General features: G+C 44.0%; 1 protein-coding gene across 1 annotated transcript in view; it reads right to left on the bottom strand.

Annotated features, from left to right (window-relative positions):
* Window positions 1–1,274: 1,274 nt before the first annotated feature.
* LOC142246119 (polyadenylate-binding protein 2) overlaps window positions 1,275–20,135 on the bottom strand; it is a 61,739-nt gene continuing 42,878 nt past the window's right edge. The window contains exons 1-7 of the mRNA XM_075319137.1: window positions 10,483–10,825; window positions 9,531–9,645; window positions 6,174–6,241; window positions 5,896–6,002; window positions 3,565–3,652; window positions 2,069–2,217; window positions 1,275–1,979 (exon numbers count right to left, since the gene is read on the bottom strand). Coding sequence (XP_075175252.1) covers window positions 1,940–1,979; window positions 2,069–2,217; window positions 3,565–3,652; window positions 5,896–6,002; window positions 6,174–6,241; window positions 9,531–9,645; window positions 10,483–10,782 — 867 coding nt within the window. The 5' untranslated portion in view covers window positions 10,783–10,825 and the 3' untranslated portion in view covers window positions 1,275–1,939. Of the gene's footprint in view, window positions 1,980–2,068; window positions 2,218–3,564; window positions 3,653–5,895; window positions 6,003–6,173; window positions 6,242–9,530; window positions 9,646–10,482 lie in introns of the transcript that reaches the window.

Here is a 20,135-nt window from a genome sequence, read left to right as displayed (position 1 = left end):
TAACTAAGGGCTCAAAGCTTCTAACTCCGCTTGGGGGATGGATCAGAGGAGCCACCTCTTCGCCTACTTGGCTAATGGTAGGTATGTGCTGATAGTTCTGAAAGCTCTCTACACAAGTATAATGACATCTTCTGGAGCTGCAAGATCGTATGTCACCATTGAGCAGCTCTGTAGGGGGTCATGTGGTCTTCACCTTCCACTCGCTATGAGCACTATGGGTTGGCCTTCTCCTTACAGACTTCACCTTAGGAGAACGATTCTGCAATCTATGGTCCCCCCCCCCCCTTAGGATATTTCTCTATGTAATTCTCTCGTGGTGCTGGAAAAATACGTAGTACTTACCGGTAATGTGTTTTTTTCTCTCCTTGGACCAGGTAAGACTCTTCTGGCATTGTCTATTGGTAATAAGTGGATTGACATTGTTGTAACCCATGTCCTGGATACGTCGGTGTGGTGGCTCAGAAAGCAGAATAATTTTGCTTCCTAGTATCAGCTATGTTGGCTGAGGCTCCACCCCTTCTAGTCACATGGGTATGACATCACACTGGTCCTTCTAGTCACTTAGAAAAACGATTCTATAATAAAATTAGCATAAATAACGGGGAGAATGGATTGGCAGGGGGTGGAAATAACTGAATACCAACCTCAGCTATCAGCAGCTGCCACTCAAAAAGCCGATCATTTTACAAACTTTACTTGTGTTTCAAAACCTATACATCCTAGATGACAACTAAAGGTCTATATAGAATCAGCCTAGTCGTGCTAGTACAGCACTGGCTTTAGGTTATATACAAAAATCCCGGTGATTGGTGCATTTTACTTACTTTTTAACCACTACTGTGTCCAATAAATTATACTTTTAAAAATCGCTGCGTTTTTTTCCATCTCCATCGCACCCGTGTCCTCTTTTTACAAAATGGGACCACTCATGAAACTTATTTTGCTTTGAGCGCTGGTTTTAAACATTGAAAATACTGCCGCCATTATTATTCCACCTACTACTCATTGGGTTAGGCACTTGGAGATGGGGGTACCCCCTTTAATTCTGTTAACTGGCATGTCATTACTGTGGTAACTATTACACAAATGTATAGAGCCTGCATTTTACAGACTGAGGGCCTTGTCTACTGCCCTGGACTAACTGGGTGATTGGCACATGGTACTGGCATTTCTGGTTAGGTGACCTGCAGTCTTTACACAAACTGGAGTTGTATCTCACCATACTATAAATTAACATTTTAGCAATTTCACCAAACAGATCAGGCAACAAAATATCCATTTTACCATCTTTTTTTATTTTTCTCCTTTTTCCCTGCCTGCCAATATATATAAAAAAAAAACAAAAAAAAAAAAATAAAACAAAACCATTCTAAAAACACAAAAGATGCCCAGCTTGTTTCTTCAACAGTTTGCAGGAATCTGAGCTAGAATAAAACTAAAGAAAAGGCTGTTGTGAGGGGGCAGCTGAGTCTCTCCGGGAAACAAGCTTCTCCCATAGAAAGAAACCTGCAAAGATAAAAACACGCAAAAAAAGGAAAAAGAAAAAAAAAGAAAAACAGCAGGATGTTTAACAGACATCACCCTCCCTCCCCATATCTAATGTTACACTGGGAACCATTCAACATGTACATTATAACCCTTTAACTCCCCCAACATGGAACAATCAGACCCCGTGTAACCCAGGGACAAATCATACACACACACTGAGAATAAGGACCATAATCACCTATATTCCCCAAAATACATTAAGCTTCAGGAACCTGGACTAACAAACCCATCTTGAGATGGTATTTGAAGCCTGTACATGGGGCAGGGGAGCAAATTAGAAAAGGATGGCCCACAGTGGAGCTTATGTTATTTCTCTTAAAATGCATTCCAGTCTTCTTTTTTTCATTTTTTTTGTGTTTTTGCCTTTCAGGTCTTCCTAAAGATATATTTTTTAGTAAGGAGAATACCATGACGTCACTCGAGCCCGTCCCCTGAAAGAGATGAGGCTAGTGTAAGCAAGATACATAATATATACCCATTCCCAGCTGACTGATGCCGTTACTTCAGCCGTTCCTCAGACCTGTACACGCGTCCTCTGGGCCTTGCTGTGTAGCCACTGTAGAACCTGGAACGGGAGCTATAGGAAGATGCTCTGGCTCTGTATCTTGCCCGTGGGTAGCCTCTGTCCGTTGTACTTATACCGGGTCTGTTAGTTCTTTTGGGAACCACCTGTAAAATATAATCACCTATTATCTTAAGTGTTCTAGATTCCTGCTTATTCTAGCTTGAACAGGAGTTTGGAAGTGTAATAAGGGATGTCGGCAATCTACAGCTAACATTCCCCCACTAGTCAGATTGCTTGCAGTTTACCAGAGACTGCCTGCAGCTCTGACAGCAGATGCTTGTTAATTACTAATAATGAGTGTCGAAATACTCGGATTCACAATACTTGTAACAAATACTGTCTAATACTAGTGTATGCATTCTGAATAGTGTGTGTACTGCAAGTCAATGGGGAATACTCAATGTAACGAGTAACCCGAATACTGTACTATTTGTACGAGTAGCGAATAGTGCTGATTTCAGGTTGTTACATTGTGAGTATTTACCCATTTATTTGCATTGCACACGCTATTCGGAATGAATATGCGAGTATTAGATAGTATTTGTTACGAGTATCGCGAATCCAAGTATTTCGAAACTCGCTCATCATTACCATTTAATTCCATCTTGAATCAGTACAGTATCACATGATCTGCTAGAGCCAAAACCATTTCCATCTGCTGGGACGACATGGATTGTGTGCACACGTGTTTGTTATGCGTTTTTGCTTACAGATTTGTCACACAACTGCAAGCAAATCCTGATGCTGCAAAGTCAATGAGGATCCTGGAGTGTTTTGCACACAATCAGGATTTTCTCCTTGCAGATTTGGTGCAGAACATTTGCAGCATGTCTTTTTTCCTGCATTTTTCAGCAACTGACTTCAATGAAGTCAGTAAAAAATGCATGTGAAAAGTGAGACGACGCAGGCTAAAAGTGCCGTTTTTCCTGCCAGGAGATATGGAAAACGTGCAGAAATTTCTACAACCAAATCAGCCTTATACTTACTTTCTAAATTTTCCTAAATAAGTCAAATAGGTATACAGACATTAAAGAACAGTATTGCAACAGATGGTTTTTTTTTTGCGAGGTAAAATATTACCTTTTATAAAAAAAATGTTCTTAGAAAATTATTTGTGATCCCATGCTGTAATGTCTGTATACTCTGCTTCCTACTGGCCCAGGAGATATGGTATGATCAGACCATGTCTTTGTACGGTCAGACACGGCCATTACACAGTACACAGCAGGGACATATGACTATCCGCACAGGAACATTTATTCGAACACATCTAATTGTGTAAATTACTACAAGATCCATTGATTAAAATAAACTTTGCTAAATTTCTTACAGGGGTTGTCCCATGATGTAGAAATGTACATATAAAAGCCAATGTAGGTGACCATCTGCCCTGTACTAATTTGTTGGTGCTCGGGACACAAATGTATTTAATGTTAATACAATTTGCTTACTTTTATTTGTCTTCCTCTGAACAATGACTCATCTAGCGCCATGGATGTCCGGACAGATTCTTTATCAGAGAATTCAATGTAGGCAAACCTGCAGAAACATTTCTAAATTGGTATAGGATTTCAAAGAACACTTATGAGAAGGTCTGACGCCATGTAAAAAGACTTCAGCAGTGATGTCTAAGTAACAGATCAGCGACGACCACCTATAAACAATGTGGTGGAGTGAAGTTTGTAGATGAATAAAGACTGTTCTTTAAATTCTGTTACAGTTGTTAGAATTTATCAAAAAGCATAAACCCTTATGTAGCTGATAACAGCCATATAGCCGCTTCATGTACAAAGTTGCTATAGTCAGGCATGAAAAAAGGCCAAAAATGGTCATTTTTATTAATATTGACGGTGACTATTCCTAGTCACAGATTCAAATTTGTAGATTGGTACTGTCATTTAGTAATTTTAAAATTATTCAGTAAATTGTAAAAGTGCTTAATAAAATTTGCAGCAGTTCTTAACATAAGGACTTATTTTCACCTCGTTGTCTAGAAGTCCGACCACTGCTGTCAAGCATGAATGCTATGAGATGATAGCTGGCCAGGATTAGGGGGCAATAACCTTCTCCAGTGTTTGTAGCAACACTGCTTACAAGCTCAGGAGTAAAGAGCTGGTAAGCACTGCATATGAGCTGCTGTGTAGCAGCAGAGGTTGGCAACGAGCTATGAACAAAAGATTAATGTCAAGACTGGATGAAAAGGTTTATAAGTAAAAATCGCAAAAAAATGTTTTATTGACAAGCAGTATCCAACAATTACATTTAAGAAATGGAAAATAATCCTTTAAAGGGAACCAACCAGGATTTTCGTATATAACCTAAAGCCAGTGCTATACTGGCACAATCAGGCTGATTCTATACATACCTGTAGTCCGCTCGGATGTATAGGTTTTGAAATCCAAAAAAAAGTTTATAAAATTAGCTGCTTGTTGAGTGACAGTTGCACTGGAGCAGATAATTAATAGTTATCCTCTCCCCTTGTTAGACTTGGCATAAGAATTCTATAAACGATTCACTTTGTTGCAGGACCTGTGGTGAGGTCATACCCATGTGACCTGGTATCACCTTTGTTGGCCAAGGCCCCTTCTGGTCACATGGGTATGACCTCACAGGTCCTGCAACAGAAAGTGAGTCGTTGTATAATACTTATGCTAATTCTAACAGAGTGAGGGGATAACTATGAACATATCTGTTCCAGTGCAACTGCTACTCAACAAGCAGCTAATTTTATAAACTTTACTTTTTTGGATTTCAAAACCTATACATCCGAGCTGCCCACTACAGGTATATATAGAATCAGCCTGATCGTGCCAGTATAGCACTGGCTTTAGCTTATATACGAAAATCCTGGTGATTGGTTCCCTTTAAATGTGAATATATACAAAAGATTACCATGAATTGTTTTGATATAAAATATCAGATCCGGTCTTTCGTGAATATACAAAAACTTAAAGATATCCTAGGACTTGTCAAAAGGAAGAACAAAGTTTAAATGCTTGCTATTCTCATAGCCAAAAAAAAAAAAAAATCTATAGGGCACTGAATAAATGCCATTTAGTATATTGGACTTTATCAATACCAGACCAAACTGACCTATAGCTCTACTTTCATTGGTAAGCATGAAAGCCAACTGATAAGTATTCCAAATTCAGGACTACCTTAGTTCCCCTTGTGCAACAATCATTTTCAGGAAATTCTCCCATAATGTGTTGGTGTGGTGCAGCCACATGCTATGTTGTCTGCGTGGCAAGCTAAGTTCACACTGTCTTCAAGTTCAGTGGCTCTATCAGGGGCTTATGTCCAAACCTCGGCAAAACTGGACTCAAGCATATGCAATGACTGGGTCATTGGCTATAATGATAAAGACGGAATGACCGTGTGCTGTCATGCATCATTTTCAGCTGTATATGCCTATTAGATGTCTTGCTGCCCACCTCACCTAGGCAGCCACAACAGAACATAATAGACACTGCGTGAAGACAGTCTTCCACTCAACATGAGGAAATCTAAGACATTAATGGCATAAAAACCAAGTATGAGAAGACAATTCAGCCTCAAGAATAACAGACAGGTGTAAACCTCAAGATCTGACCTGCCTGCCAGTCATCAGTTTTCACCAAATAAATGCCCCTAAAAGTGAGTGCCATAAAGGTTCTGCAGGCTTGAATTACCTGGGGTTCAGGATTCTTCCCATTCATATTAACAGCATCTTATTGACTAGTAGAGGTTTGCATTACCTTGGTACAGTATGACTTACGAAGCCTGGCTAACTAGGGACTTACCCTTTAGGGTGACCAGTGAATTTGTCACATAGAATGGTTACCCTGTTCACGGAGCCACAACCATGGAAGTGTGCTTCAAGTTCCTCAGCTGTTGCGCCGTAATCGACCTGTGGATACAGGAAAGAAAAAAAACTAGGTGAATTATTGATCGTAGCGGAGAAGAAACCTATAATCTTCATCGCTAAACTCCTGTATCACAATGGTCACCACCATTGGGGCACATCTCATTTCCAAAATTGAAGATGAAGGAGCCTAGAAGGAGTAATGTTAGCACTTACATTTCCTACATAAATTGACCGTGCATCCGCCTCCATCTTCTCCTCTATAGACATGATAACTGGGCCCGCTGCAGTATAACAAAAACATGGATGTTACAGTATGTACTAGTCAACGATCAAACCAACAGAACACTACACTGATGCATCTGGTGCCACATCATTCTGGTAGATCTCTGCGGACATTGAGCTTCCGAAGCTGTAGTCTAGTACTGTGCCAGTTTCAGTAGGCAGAGTCTACGGCAATGCCCAAAAGCACATGGTAACCGGTCGCACTGCTTACTCCATACAGAAAAGTCACTGATGACAGCTTTATTAGGATGCTACTGGCTGCTCAGCAAGTGGAATTTTAATCGGAAATTGCTAGTATTGCAATACCCTAAACATTGATGCATTTGGGAGAAAAGGATTTATCCTGAATAGATCACTTACTAATGTACTTCTGTTTGGAAAGATGCAACAGGACGTTGTGGAGTTTCTGGCCAAGTATGTCACCATTCACATGGCTAACAAAGGGCTCAAACAGATCACTGCTCCTTCTAGTCAGGTGATTGCCGATGTGACGTGAACAGGCTAGGGGCTGGCACCCAACAGAGCAGCGCTGATGCCAATCCAGGGCACCCAGACAGTCAGGTCTCCGGAATAATCACGAGACAGGAAGGCTTGCCAGATGTGCAGTCTTCATGTCATATCTTACCAGACAGATCTGCTTCTTTCTCGGCCAGAACTGATCAGTCATTATAAATATTCTCACCATTAACAGCTGCCATCTCCTATCTCAGTAATGGAAAGTCTTCACTGAATACAGATTTTACCTCAGAATTGAGAATTTTGATATCGACTGATCAATTCTGGCAGAGAAAGAAGCAGATTTGTCTGATAAAATGTATTACAAAGTTGATCATTTTGATCTGTTCTACTGATTTATAAAATAGGAATTAAAACGACAGTAACACTTTAAATGTATCATCCAGCATTGGCCAAGGATTAGTAACCATCCCTATCCATTTTATCTGTAAATGGAATACTGAAGTCCAGCCCCCTGTGGTCACTTTCCTCATACTAAGACAGGCTATGTGCGCACTGAGCGTTTTTTGACTCAAAACTGCATGACTGCTTCCTCAGCAAAGTCTATGACTTTTCATTTTTGCTGTCCACATAACTTTTTAGCTGCGTTTGAGCAAAAAAAAAAATAAATAAATAAATAAATAAAAATGGACACGTCAATTCTTTCCTGCATTTTTCAGCCATGCAATGCATTGGAAGAACACAGCAAAACGCAGGGATCAAAAACGCACCAAAACATGGTGAAAACGCATGCATATTTGTTGCGGGTGCATTTTTTTGTGTTTTTTGCAGCCAAAAACAGCGTTTTTGAGAAGTGCAACAATGAAATAGTGCGTACATAGCCTTATTAGAATTACAGGGTCTCCTCCTGCTCTTGTTAGTGCAGCCTTCCAAACAAATTGCACTTTTCACAATGGCTGCTGATGGTGGAGGCCGACGGTCCGGTCACATGGTCACCCAACAGAAAAACACTTCACATGGGAAAGCTGTGTCTGTAAGAAGCTTCATTTTTACCAGTGTTTATTTTGGTGTTGCTTGTGTAAATATAGTCCGGGGTGTCCAGTTTATTCTGTCATTGCCTCCTTTTATTTCTTACAAAAAACCTTTTATCTAATAAAATTTACTATTTGTTCAAGTTCTCACTTCATTTTCTTTGGCGTTTTGTATATTTTAGAAGTGATTTGCTAATATAGTGGCCTCTTTTTCTATAAGGAGGCTGATTGGCTGGCCACATGCTCTTCCGTCAGCAGCAGTTTTGAAAAGTGCAATTTGTTAGGAAGATTGCAGTAACAAGCAGGAAAAAAATAGTGTTCAGACATCTGCAGAAATAAAGCGAAAGTGAAATTAATACATAAGGGTAAGGCCCAGGATCTGCACACGCTGTCCTGGAGGCAGCTTGTCCTCTCCGCAGGAGACTGTAGCTGCCGTGCACAGGAGCAGAGTTCAGGCCACTTTGGTCTGTTCTCCCCACTGAGAACACCCATGTTGCTGCAGCAATAAATTAAAGGGAACCTGTCATCAGAAATTTGGCTTTCAACCTAAATGTTTCCCCCTCTGCAGCTCGTGGGCTGCATTCTAGTAAGGTTTCTATACTTTTTGTGCCCCCTTTTAAACCAAAATAAACAAACACTTTATAAAACACTATCTTTTGGTTTGAAAATCTTGTAAATTATCCATGGGGGTGGGCCGTGTGGCGTCAGTTGCTGTATCTTACGCCATCCCCCATGCTCCAAATCATCCCTCAGGACGCCGCCCACTGCGACCAAGGTCCCGTGCACGCCAAGACACCTGGCGACATGGTCGCAGGCATGAGAGTATGGGCGGCGCTGTGATTGCATCGCAAGTGCCCGCCCATACTCTCGTGCCCGCCCTTTCCCCACTGCCTCCAGCGTTCTGCACCGGCCCGACGTCACCTCCTTCCCATCGTACCCTGCAGCAGGAAATAGATGGGAGGAGCGGAGCAGGCCACTACAGGAGAAGCGGAGGATCTGAGCGACGTAAAGAGGGGAGAGCGCGCCCACGAGTGTATGGGCGCGCACTTGCGATGCAATCACAGCGCCGCCCATACTCTCGTGCCTGCGACCACGTCACTAGGTGTCCCGGCGTGCACGGGACCTCGGGTGCAGTGGGCGGCGTCCTGAGGGATGATTTGGAGCGTGGGGGGACGGCGTAAGATACAGCAACGGACGCCACACGGCCCGCCCCCATGGATAATTTACAAGATTTTCAAACCGAAAAAGGTACAGTTTTATAAAGTATTTATTTTGGTTTAAAAAGGGGGCACAAAAAGTATAGAAACCTTACTAGAATGCAGCCCACGAGCTGCAGAGGGGGAAACTTTTAGGTTGAAAGACAAATTTCTGATGACAGGTTCCTTTAACATGCAGCAGCTCAGGAAGCCGCACCGCATGTCAGTCTACGGCAATACAAGCACAGTGGGCATGAGATTGCTAGAAATCCATCCACTGTGCTTGTACTGTACAACGCGCTTTGGACTAAACAACAAAATGCTGCATCCAAAACACTGAACACTGATCGTGGGCACAGCCTATAGAAACAGGAACATCTCTATACCTGAAGGCAGGAGACACTGTAGAGCCTTGGCATTGCCTCCTGTCCGGGCATCTGATGTTGACTTTAGGATCAGCCCACCCTGTGACGCTTCTGACTTTTACTAAACAAAGCTACACTTACACCTCAGAATTGGATCTGACCAAAAGAGATGGTCGCTGACACCCAGTACCCACAGCCATGGAGATGGCCCGTATCTAGCAGTCATGTGACGAGTGTTACCGTTGCCTGGCGGGGGGCTCATGTTCATCTGTTTCTCCACCTCGTTCTGGAGCTCCTTTAGCTTCACAGCCTCCTCTTCCATTTCTCTAACACGGGCTTTGATCGCCTCCAGCTCCTGAATAAGACAATGGGAAGACTCATTCACAAACCCTGGGAATGAGACTCGCTGCCTGGGAGTCCATTACACAAATTATGTTCATGGGGGTCCCTAAAAATCATTCAGCCAATTCACATATGTATGTTTCTTACCCCCAGACTCCCGCATCTATTATAAAGAATCCTGAGACCACGCAGACTTAAAAATTAACATTTACACCAATGTGCCACAGAAAAAAAAGCCACTGATCCACCTGAGCTGGTCGCACCCATCTCACCTCCACTCACTAGCGTCAGGTGGTCACGCCCTGACCCCGACAATGCAAGTATGCCCTAATGGAACGAGGGGCTACAGAAAGGGAGCACATAGGATTAAGGGTTGTGGGTTTCTAATGTGTGTCCAGAAGACACCAGCCCAGGCCTGAATGGATGGCTGCAGACAAAGCTGGGGTCCTCCATCCTAGGAGCAGCCGCACTCACCTGTCCACCCCTCAGGGGTCTCCTCTGATCCTACAGCTACACTACCACATCCCTTACCAGAGGCCCACGGCAGCCATTGGGGGGTGACATCACCAGCTCATCACTTAGGACCTCCCACTGGATTTTACACAGTTTCCTGCTCTTGGACTTTTTTCTTAAAATCCTCCAAACCTCCCATAAGAACAAAAAACATTCCTATAACTGTGCGACAGCCGTAAGTGCAGGCCGCCAGGTACAGAGCAGGCTGCACCACAGCGCCCAGCAGAGGCGATCGATAACGGAATATTACGTCATCAAAAAGCATCCCTCACCTAGTGACGTCACCCCACGCTGCACAACAGGCCCCCAGCCCACGCTGCGCCCCCCCAGCTCTTACCGGGTCCTCAATAGCCGGGTCTCCCACGATCTCTCCGGGCTCTTCCTCCTCCAGCTCCTCTTCCTCCAGCTCCTCCAGGGCGCCAGCACCTCCGCTCTCCGTGCTCCCCCGTCCGCCGGATCTCCTCCCCGTCGCTATTCTGCCCCCTATCCGTCGAATTCTTCTGCCCGGGCCCAACAGTTCCATGTTCAGATCCATAGGCTCGTCGTCGCCAGCATCTTGGCCACTACCAGAACCACCACGAAGCCCGTTTTCGTAATCAGCCCCACGCAGCGCTGCCGCCGAGGACACGGCCGCCATCTTACAGAGATTGAGCACCCTGCCGTAGAGGCGGCCCTTATAACTGAGCTAGACCTGTGATTGGAGATTCTGGGGTCAATAATGGAGACGCAATCGACAATTGGCTAAAAGACAGTTTTTTTTGTTTCGTTAGGCGCCAGGGAAAGTCCCGCCCATCCGGTTTGTCGGGAATGGCTGTACAGCGTGTCAATCACAGCTCCGGCCACGCCCTACCACTCCCAGAGCCCCTTGCATATGTCGGGAATGGCTGTACAGCGTGTCAATCACAGCTATGGCCACGCCCCACTACTATCAGTGCTTCCCTGTATGTGTCGTGGATGGCTGTACAGCGTGTCAATCACAGCTCCGGCCACGCCCCACTACTCCCAACGCTCCCTGGTGTGTCCGCACGCTGCATCTTTTTTATCCTGTGGTCACAGAAAACGCAGCTTGTAACTCAAAAAAATGCATAACGTTTTGCTGCATTTTTGTTAATGCATTTTTTTATTTTATTTTTTTTTTTAAAGGAGAAACAGGATAGGATAGGATAATTGATAGCTAGAATAGATAAAAAAAAATAGAAAGGATAGAAAGAACATATTAAAGCTCGACACGTCCGGTATTGCTTCAGATCATTGTTTACGCTGGAATTTTTTCCCCCCATGGAATGTAAGTTACTAGTGTTTGTCACAAGAAATTAAAAAAAAATACTAAAAAATAAAAACGAAAGAACATATAAAATAGATAAGAGTATAGACTGAAAGAAATTACAGAATAGCTCGATAAATGGAGGGATAGCGAGCTTGGCCAGCTTTTTAAAATTATTTTTTGGTAAAAAAAAAAATGACTTGTTCCCCCCCTTTTTCATATCCTGCGCAGCAACAGCAGCAGCTGTGGGCCACAACCCTCAGCTGTCTGCTGTACCATCCCTGGTTATGAAAAATAAGGGGGACCTCATGCTTATTTTTTCAAATTATTTGATTTATTTAAATAATAATAAAAAAATGAAGTGGGGTCCCCCCTATTTTTCTAAAACCAGCCACAGTACAGTAGACAACTGGGGGCTGAAAATATTAGGATGGACAAACAAAAAACCTACAGCACATGTTTTATATATACTCTATATAAGCGGGGTCTACCACCCAGATGTATGGCGGCAGCGCCCAGAGAGCACTCCATGAACCATTAGAATAAACAAAAAAAAAAAAAGAGTTTTTTAGGTCAAAAACAACAATTAAATTTTTATTATGGAAAATTTAAAATTGACACAAGAGGTCCGAAAAAGGCATGGGTCCTATAGACACATAATCAAATGTACATATAGACACATACAAAGGACAAACCGTGGGTGAAGCACAGAAAATGGCAAAGTATGTTGGATCTCATGTACATAAATCCTCAGCCCACAGCTACCATTAAGCCCTATATTAGTGACGGGAGGCGTCTATAACACCCCCCATCACTAATCTGTAAGTGAAAGTAAATAAACACAATCACAGAAAAATCCATTATTTCAAATAAAAGACAAAAAAGCCCCCTCTTTTACCACGTTATTAACCCCAAAAACATCCCTGCAGCTCCGACGTAATCCACATGGCACTTCCAGCACTGCTACATCTGAATTCACACCGAGCAGCCATAGAACATGACAAACCACTGTGAGAGTCAGGCAGCAACTGAAGTGAGTCGCGCAATCAGTTGAGACGTCAGTCAAGTGATTTGAGGTCACATGCGGAGGACTCCAGCTGTAGCAGCGGCTAACCTGAGTGACATCACCGCTGATCTCACGGATCACTTAGTCTGCTTGAACCCCACAGCAGGCAGTCATGCTTTATGGCGCTCACTGTGAGATTCAGATGTAGCAGTGCTGGAAGCTTCGTGGACCCTCAAGTGAATTATGTTGGACTTGCAGGGGTGTTTTTGGGGTTAATAAAGTGGTGAAAGAGGGTGATTTTTTGTCTTTTATTCCAAATAAAGGATTATTTTGGTGTTTGTATTTATTTTCACTTACAGATTAGTGATGGGGGGGGTCTCATAGACGCCTCTTATTCCTAATCTAGGGCTTAGTGGCAGCTGTGGGTTACCATTAACTCCTTATTACAACCAATCACAGGTGCTGGTGGGCAGAGAAGCAGTGTATATTCAATGAAGGTAATGAGCGGCCCAGGAAGGGAATGAGCGGCAACTGGAGCAGTGTAAAAGCCGCCCCGGTGAATTAGTAAATATGAAGCATTTGCTCCTACCCCTTTGCGTCGGATTCTGGTCCCCATAGACTTTATATGAGGACCGGCATCTGGGCAGATACCCGAATCAGCGGGGGATTGATCTCCCAGTCCTCTGAAACGCAGAGACAAAACGCAAAAAGAATTGACATGCTGCATCTTTGCTGTATCTTCAAAAACGCAGCAAAAAAAAAAAAAAAGAACTGCATGCATTTGGGTGCATCTTTTGTGACCACAAACTTCACAAAAAAATGCATGAAAAACACAGTAAAAGATGCAGTTTACGGATAGGGCCTTAAGTTTGCTGGGATCGGTGCAATCTGCTTAGGGACTGTTCACTTTGGCTACATTGCGGCTTAGGTCGTGCGATCGAATATCTGCCTGAAGCTTGCTAGTGTACAACTGTGTTAGTGTAATGATTTGTCAGTAAAATAAACCCTCCGGCTCATAAACGATCATAAAGTTTTGGACCTGAGTGCTATCCAGCCGATGTGGCGTTTGGGCTAGAAGCTGGGGCACTGCCTAATGTATGCCATCATTGCCCCTTGTATGTCATGTTGAGATGGGCCCTGTTGGCTCAGGGCTTTAAAAGCTTTTTAGCCTTCACAGGATGGAATCCAAACTCATCACTGGTGCTAACTTTGGGTCCCTAACTTTTCCTCCCCAAAATATCACTAATGCTTTGGGTGTAATTACACTCTAGTTTGTGTTACTCTCCAAAAATAAAGTTTTTTTCCTTTCCATATAATACTGAGTAACGTGCTGCGCTCTGGGGGCTCCCAGGATCGGGGCTCTGTGGCTCCTTCTGAATCCAGTTCTGTCTTTTCCATATAATATTGGTTAAGTGCTGAGCTCTGGGGATCCCCAGGATTGGGGCTCTGTGGCTCCTTCTCAATCCAGTTCTGTCCTTTCCATATAATAATGGGTAACGGGCTGAGCTCTGGGGGTTCCCAGGATTGGGGCTCTACGGCTCCTTCTGAACCCAGTTCTGTCCTTTTCATATAATAGTGGATAATGGGCTTAGCACTGGGGGTCAGCAGGATCAGGGCTTTGCGGCTCCTCTTGAATCCAGTTCTGTCCTTACCATATAATACAGTCATATGAAAAAGTTTGGGCACCCCTATTAATGTTAACCTTTTTTCTTTATAACAGTTTGGGTTTTTGCAACAGCTATTTCAGTTTCATATCTAATAACTGATGGACTCAGTAATATTTCTGGATTGAAATGAGGTTTATTGTACTAATAGAAAATGTGCAATCCGCATTTAAACAAAATTTGACCGGTGCAAAAGTATGGGCACCTCAACATAAAAGTGACATTAATATTTTGTAGATCCTCCTTTTGCAAAAATAACAGCCTCTAGTCGCTTCCTGTAGCTTTTAATGAGTTCCTGGATCCTGGATGAAGGTATATTTGACCATTCCTGTTAACTGAACTGGAATTGTTGTGTAAAGTTTGATGGTCGCCAAGCATGGACAGCACGCTTCAAATCATCCCACAGATTTTCAATGATATTCAGGTCTGGGGACTGGGATGGCCATTCCAGAACATTGTAATTGTTCCTCTGCATGAATGCCTGAGTAGATTTGGAGCGGTGTTTTGGATCATTGTCTTGCTGAAATATCCATCCCCTGTGTAACTTCAACTTCGTCACTGATTCTTGCACATTATTGTCAAGAATCTGCTGATGCTGAGTTGAGTCCATGCGACCCTCAACTTTAACAAGATTCCCGGTACCGGCATTGGCCACACTGCCCCAAAGCATGATGGAACCTCCACCAAATTTTACTGTGGGTAGCAAGTGCTTTTCTTGGAATGCCGTGTTTTTTTGCCTCCATGCATAACGCCTTTTTGTATGACCAAACAACTCAATCTTTGTTTCATCAGTCCACAGGACCTTCTTCCAAAATGTAACTGGCTTGTCCAAATGTGCTTTTGCATACTTCAGGCGACTCTGTTTGTGGCGTGCTTGCAGAAATGGCTTCTTTCGCATCACTCTCCCATACAGCTTCTCCTTGTGCAACGTGCGCTGTATTGTTGACCGATGCACATTGACACCATCTGCAGCAAGATGATGCTGCATGTCTTTGGAGGTGGTCTGTGGATTGTCCTTGACTGTTCTCACCATTCTTCTCTGCCATTCTGATATTTTTCTTGGCCTGCCACTTCTGGGCTTAACAAGAACTATACCTGTGTTCTTCCATTTCCTTACTACCGTGTTTCCCCGAAAGTAGGACCCCCCGAAAGTAAGGCAGGGTGGGGGTTTCGGGGGGGGTCCGCCAATGTAGGGCACCCCCCGATTGTAAGGCAGGGTAGCGGGGGGGCCCGGGGAATGTAAGGCCGCCTATGGGTGGGGTCACTGCGGACAGTATGGCCGCATATGGGTGGGGTCCCTGGGGAAAGTACAGGAACTTACCGCTGCCGCTGTTCCCTCGCTCCATCCAGGCCTTCTCCAGTCTCGTGCCACCCGTGGTCTGCCTCCGGTGAATGGCCCCCGCAATCTCGCCGGCCTGCGGCGCGTCCCGGGTCAACGCTCTTCCTGCTCGATGCTGATTGGCCGATCAGCCTGTTCGTCATCAGCTCGAGCTGTGATTGACCAGTCAGCCGGCTCGCAGCTGATTGGCCGAATCAGCCGCGACGTCACCGCCTGCAGGCTCGCTCCGATTGGTCCAGCGTCCCCGGCATCCGAATCGTCAGCCCGGCACCGCAGAGGAGAGGTGTGTGTGTGTGTGTGTACGGTATGTGTACGGTATGTGTATGGGTGCCGTATGGGGCTGTATGTGTCAGTGTGTGTGTGTGTGTGTGTGTGTGTGTGTGTGTGTGTGTATGTGTATGTGTGTGTGTGTGTGTGTGTGTGTGTGTACGGTACCGGTACGATGTGTGTGTGGGTGCCGTGTGGGGCTGTACCGGTACCGTATGTGTCAGTGTGTGTGGTGGCAGAGTGGGGGGCAGAACCACTGTATGGGGAGGCTGCAGGGGGGGAGGATGGGGTGGATGCCGGAGTCTCAAACAATGGGGAGGCTGCAGGGGGGAGGATGGGGTGGATGCCGGACTGTGAAACAATGGGGAGGCTGCAGGGGGGAGGATGGGGTGGATGCCGGACTGTGAAACAATGGGGAGGCTGCAGGGGGGAGGATGGGGTGGATGCCGGACTGTTTTTTCCAATGTAAGGCCTCCCCCGAAAGTAAGGCAGGGTGGGACTTTTGGGGGTAAAATTAGACAGGGCCTTACTTTCGGGGAAACACGGTATGTTCCTCACAGTGGAAACTGACAGTTTAAATCTCTGAGACAACTTTTTGTATCCTTCCCCTGAACAACTATGTTGAATAATCTTTGTTTTCAGATCATTTGAGAGTTGTTTTGAGGAGCCCATAATGCCACTCTCCATAGGAGATTCAAATAGGAGAACAACTTGCAAGTGGCCACATTAAATACCTTTTCTCATGATTGGATACACCTGCCTATGAAGTTCAAAGCTCAATGGAGGTTACAAAACCAATTTAGTGCTTTAGTAAGTCAGTAAAAAGTAGTTAGGAGTTTTCAAATCAAGAAATTGATAAGGGTGCCCATACTTTTGCACCGGTCAAATTTTGTTTAAATGCGGATTGCACATTTTCTGTTAGTACAATAAACCTCATTTCAATCCAGAAATATTACTCAGTCCATCAGTTATTAGATATATGAAACTGAAATAGCTGTTGCAAAAACCCAAATTGTTACAAAGAAAAAAGGTTAACATTAATAGGGCTGCCCAAACTTTTTCATATGACTGTATGTGATAACGGGCTGAGCTCTGGGGGTCCCCGGGATCGAGGTTCTGCGGCCCATTCTGAATCCAGTTCTGTCCTTTCCATATAATCGGGGTAACAAGCTGAGCTCTAGGGATCCCCAGGACCGAGGCTCTGTGGCTCCTTCTGAATCCAGTTCTGTCATTTCCATATAATAGCACATAACGTGTCGAATTCTGGGTCCCCAGAATCAAGGCTTTGCATCTCCTTCTGAAACAAGTTCTGTCCTTTCCATATAATAGGGGATAATGTGCTGAGCTCTGGATCCCCAGGATTGGGGCTCTGCAGCCCTTTCTGAATGGAGCGGAGGTTTGCATGTTCGGCTGCATAGTCTATGGGACTGCCATACGTAGCGGAGCCCTGTATTTTACAATGAATGGGGGAAAAGCCAAACATGTGAATGTCCACACCATTCAGAAGGGGCTGCAGAAACCAAAAACGGAGAAGTTATAGGAATAAGCCTTTAGGTCTGGAAGCTTCAGGAGGATAATCTCTCTCTGTTGTGTCTTATCCAGGGATGCATAACTTTCCTTTTCAGTCCATACAGCTGTGTGGGGGCTTGTAATTTTGTAGAATGAGGACTGTTTTACATTTCTGTAAAATACAAACTGTGCTCACACTAAAACACTGGGCACAGGTCCTGGATCTAGTAGTCTCATAAGCATATATGAAGCAGTTAGTGGAGGTCTGGAGATCTGGTGGTCTGGCCAGGCTTTGTGATGTGAGCAGAGTCTGTACTTCACAGACATGTAAATCGGGCCAGCAATTGTTCATTTTTGGGATATATTTGAATTCTTTTATATATCCAAACATGAGAAGGAATCCGGCACTACTAACATTTCATGAGCTAGTTGAAACAGCAAAGCTGGAAAGCTAAGATGGAGGCACAGATATTCGGGGGTGCCGTGACCAAACAGGTAATCAATTCAGGCTTATAGTGGAAACAGAACGGTCGAAGCTCACCCGGTATCTTGTAAAAAAGGTCCTTTATTACATCAAGTAAAACTGGAGCGGTACAGTGTGGAGGGACGATGTGAAGAGCAGCGGAACGACGGCTCCTTCTACGCCGTTTCCTGACCCGCAGAAGCGCAAACACCTGCGCAAAACGGTAGCTGTCGTCCTGATAAGGCCGTAACTGGGTTACCCACTCTCCACATCCTCCCTCCACACTGTAAAGCTCCAGATTTACTTGATGTAATAATAAAGGACCCTTTTTATAAGATACTGCGTGAGTGCCGACCGTTCTCTATGTTTCCTCTATAAGCCTGATAGGTGGGGAGGGTTCGTACTATATTCACATGCACTGTTCATGCTGTTATGACAGATGTCAAGAAAGACCAGGAACAGCGTCAGAGAGGCATCAATTATTTCTAAATATTACTTTTTAAGAGCTTTATTTTCCATAATAAATATGTAAGGAGAAACAGGCAAGCTTATGTTCACTAACATTTTAGTACATGTTTATTTTACTATTTATTTTATCCCAATTAGGGAATATGAACCTGGTTAACCCTAATCACTTAGGCACATGAATACATCTATATCTCTTCCTCTGGCTTCATATTATGGGATTAGTAAGATGGCAGCCATGAAGGTATTTATGGGCCCCTGACTCCCATGACACATCTGCAATCTGACTGCAATAGAGATTGCATGGGTTGATAGAATGAGGGCAGGGACTAGCTCTACCTATTTAGATGCCATGCTTGTTACTTAAAGGGATCAGCCTTTTTCTCTTTTAGTGCAGTCTCATCACACACTGCCCAGCATTTCTGCCCATACAATGGCTGCTGGAGGAGTAACATGTGACCAGACCGCTCCATAAGCCTCCTCCAATAGGAAAGCAGCTTTCCCTTATGATGTTTTTCTTTTAGAGACGGCTGATTGGTCCGGTCTGGGTAGATTATATTGCTCACCTCTAATGTATACTTAATTAAACATTCCAAAAACAGTGGCATAAATGCCATGTATATGTACCGCTTTTCTAGTCAGAGATACAAGATGCTACAGTAACTAGTGAGATCTTGTGTCTGGGGCAGATATTTTGATGCTCGTTTTTGAAATAAGAAACTGGGCAATTCCATCTCATATAACCTACCTTCTCAATACCACTATAGATTGTTGGGTTTTTTTAAGTTCAGAAACATGGGAGTATTTTCTGAAGGGGGGGGGTGGTTCTTGGGGCAAGGTTCCTTAATGTAACACTCCTCTCTTATTTCCTCTTCCCACAATCGTGTACAAGATTTCTCCCGTGCATCCCCCATACTCTGGAACGCTCTACCTCAGCACATCAGACTCTCCACTACCGTGGAAAGCTTCAAGAGGAACCTCAAGACCCACCTCTTCCAACAAGCCTACAACCTACAATAGCCCTCAGCCCAGTAGACCACTGCGCAACCAGCTCTGTCCTCACCTATTGTACCATCACCCATTCCCTGTAGACTGTGAGCCCTCGCGGGCAGGGTCCTCTCTCCTCCTATACCAGTCTGTCTTGTACTGTTAATGATTGTTGTACGTATACCCTCTTTCACTTGTAAAGCGCCATGGAATAAATGGCGCTATAATAATAAATAATAATAATAATAATAATAATAACACTAGATACTGCAAGCAGTCCCTCCCTGTTTTCTTCTCCACTCACTACAACATTTCTAATAAGTTTACTCAACCCCTAGTGTTTACTCCAGGCTGCAATACCTTTCTTTTCTGGCACCGTAAACACTGTCTTCGATTGACTCTTTTGTCTTCTCAGATCTGGTTTCCTCTTTCATTGCTCTTCCGCTCAGCCTTTGACATGGATTTGCATCTTGACCCTCTTGTGGCCCAGGAGATTATTTAGGATCTCTCTGAATTTTGCAAATGACTGGACTCTGGCAGAGGCACAGATGTCTAATTTGAAGCTTTATCAAAGTAGGCTCTTGTATAAAAAAAAAATAAGTAAATGTTCCCTTAGTAATAGGTAGTTCTCTAAGACTTAAGGCCATCTTGGGCACTGTCCTCTTGGGTATGGACTGAGACTTGTCCAGTGAGATATACACTCTTGATCAGCTTTGCTATGTTGAGGGTCTGGCCAGATAACTTTCCACCCAATTCCTTCTTCAGTGTTAGTTTCTCAAATACACAAGTTAAAGGCTTTCCTGCCTTGGCTCATAATTCCTCAATGACTTTCATGAGGCAGGTTAGAGAGTACACAATCTTATCTCATCCCCAGCCTATTTGCTGCTACAATACAAAAAATTCCATTATCAAAATTCTGACGTAGTAAATGAGCATGTATCCTGTAATATAACACTGAAAGCAGTTTGAAACTGCTTTTATTATAACTTTAGCACCAAACAATTGAGGAGCAGTGCAGAGGATCCC

Source organism: Anomaloglossus baeobatrachus, chromosome 1 (genome assembly GCF_048569485.1).
Source record: "Anomaloglossus baeobatrachus isolate aAnoBae1 chromosome 1, aAnoBae1.hap1, whole genome shotgun sequence".
NCBI classification, from domain to species: domain Eukaryota; kingdom Metazoa; phylum Chordata; class Amphibia; order Anura; family Aromobatidae; genus Anomaloglossus; species Anomaloglossus baeobatrachus.
Note: the sequence above shows the minus strand (reverse complement) of the source record. Positions and strands in the feature narration are given on the sequence as shown.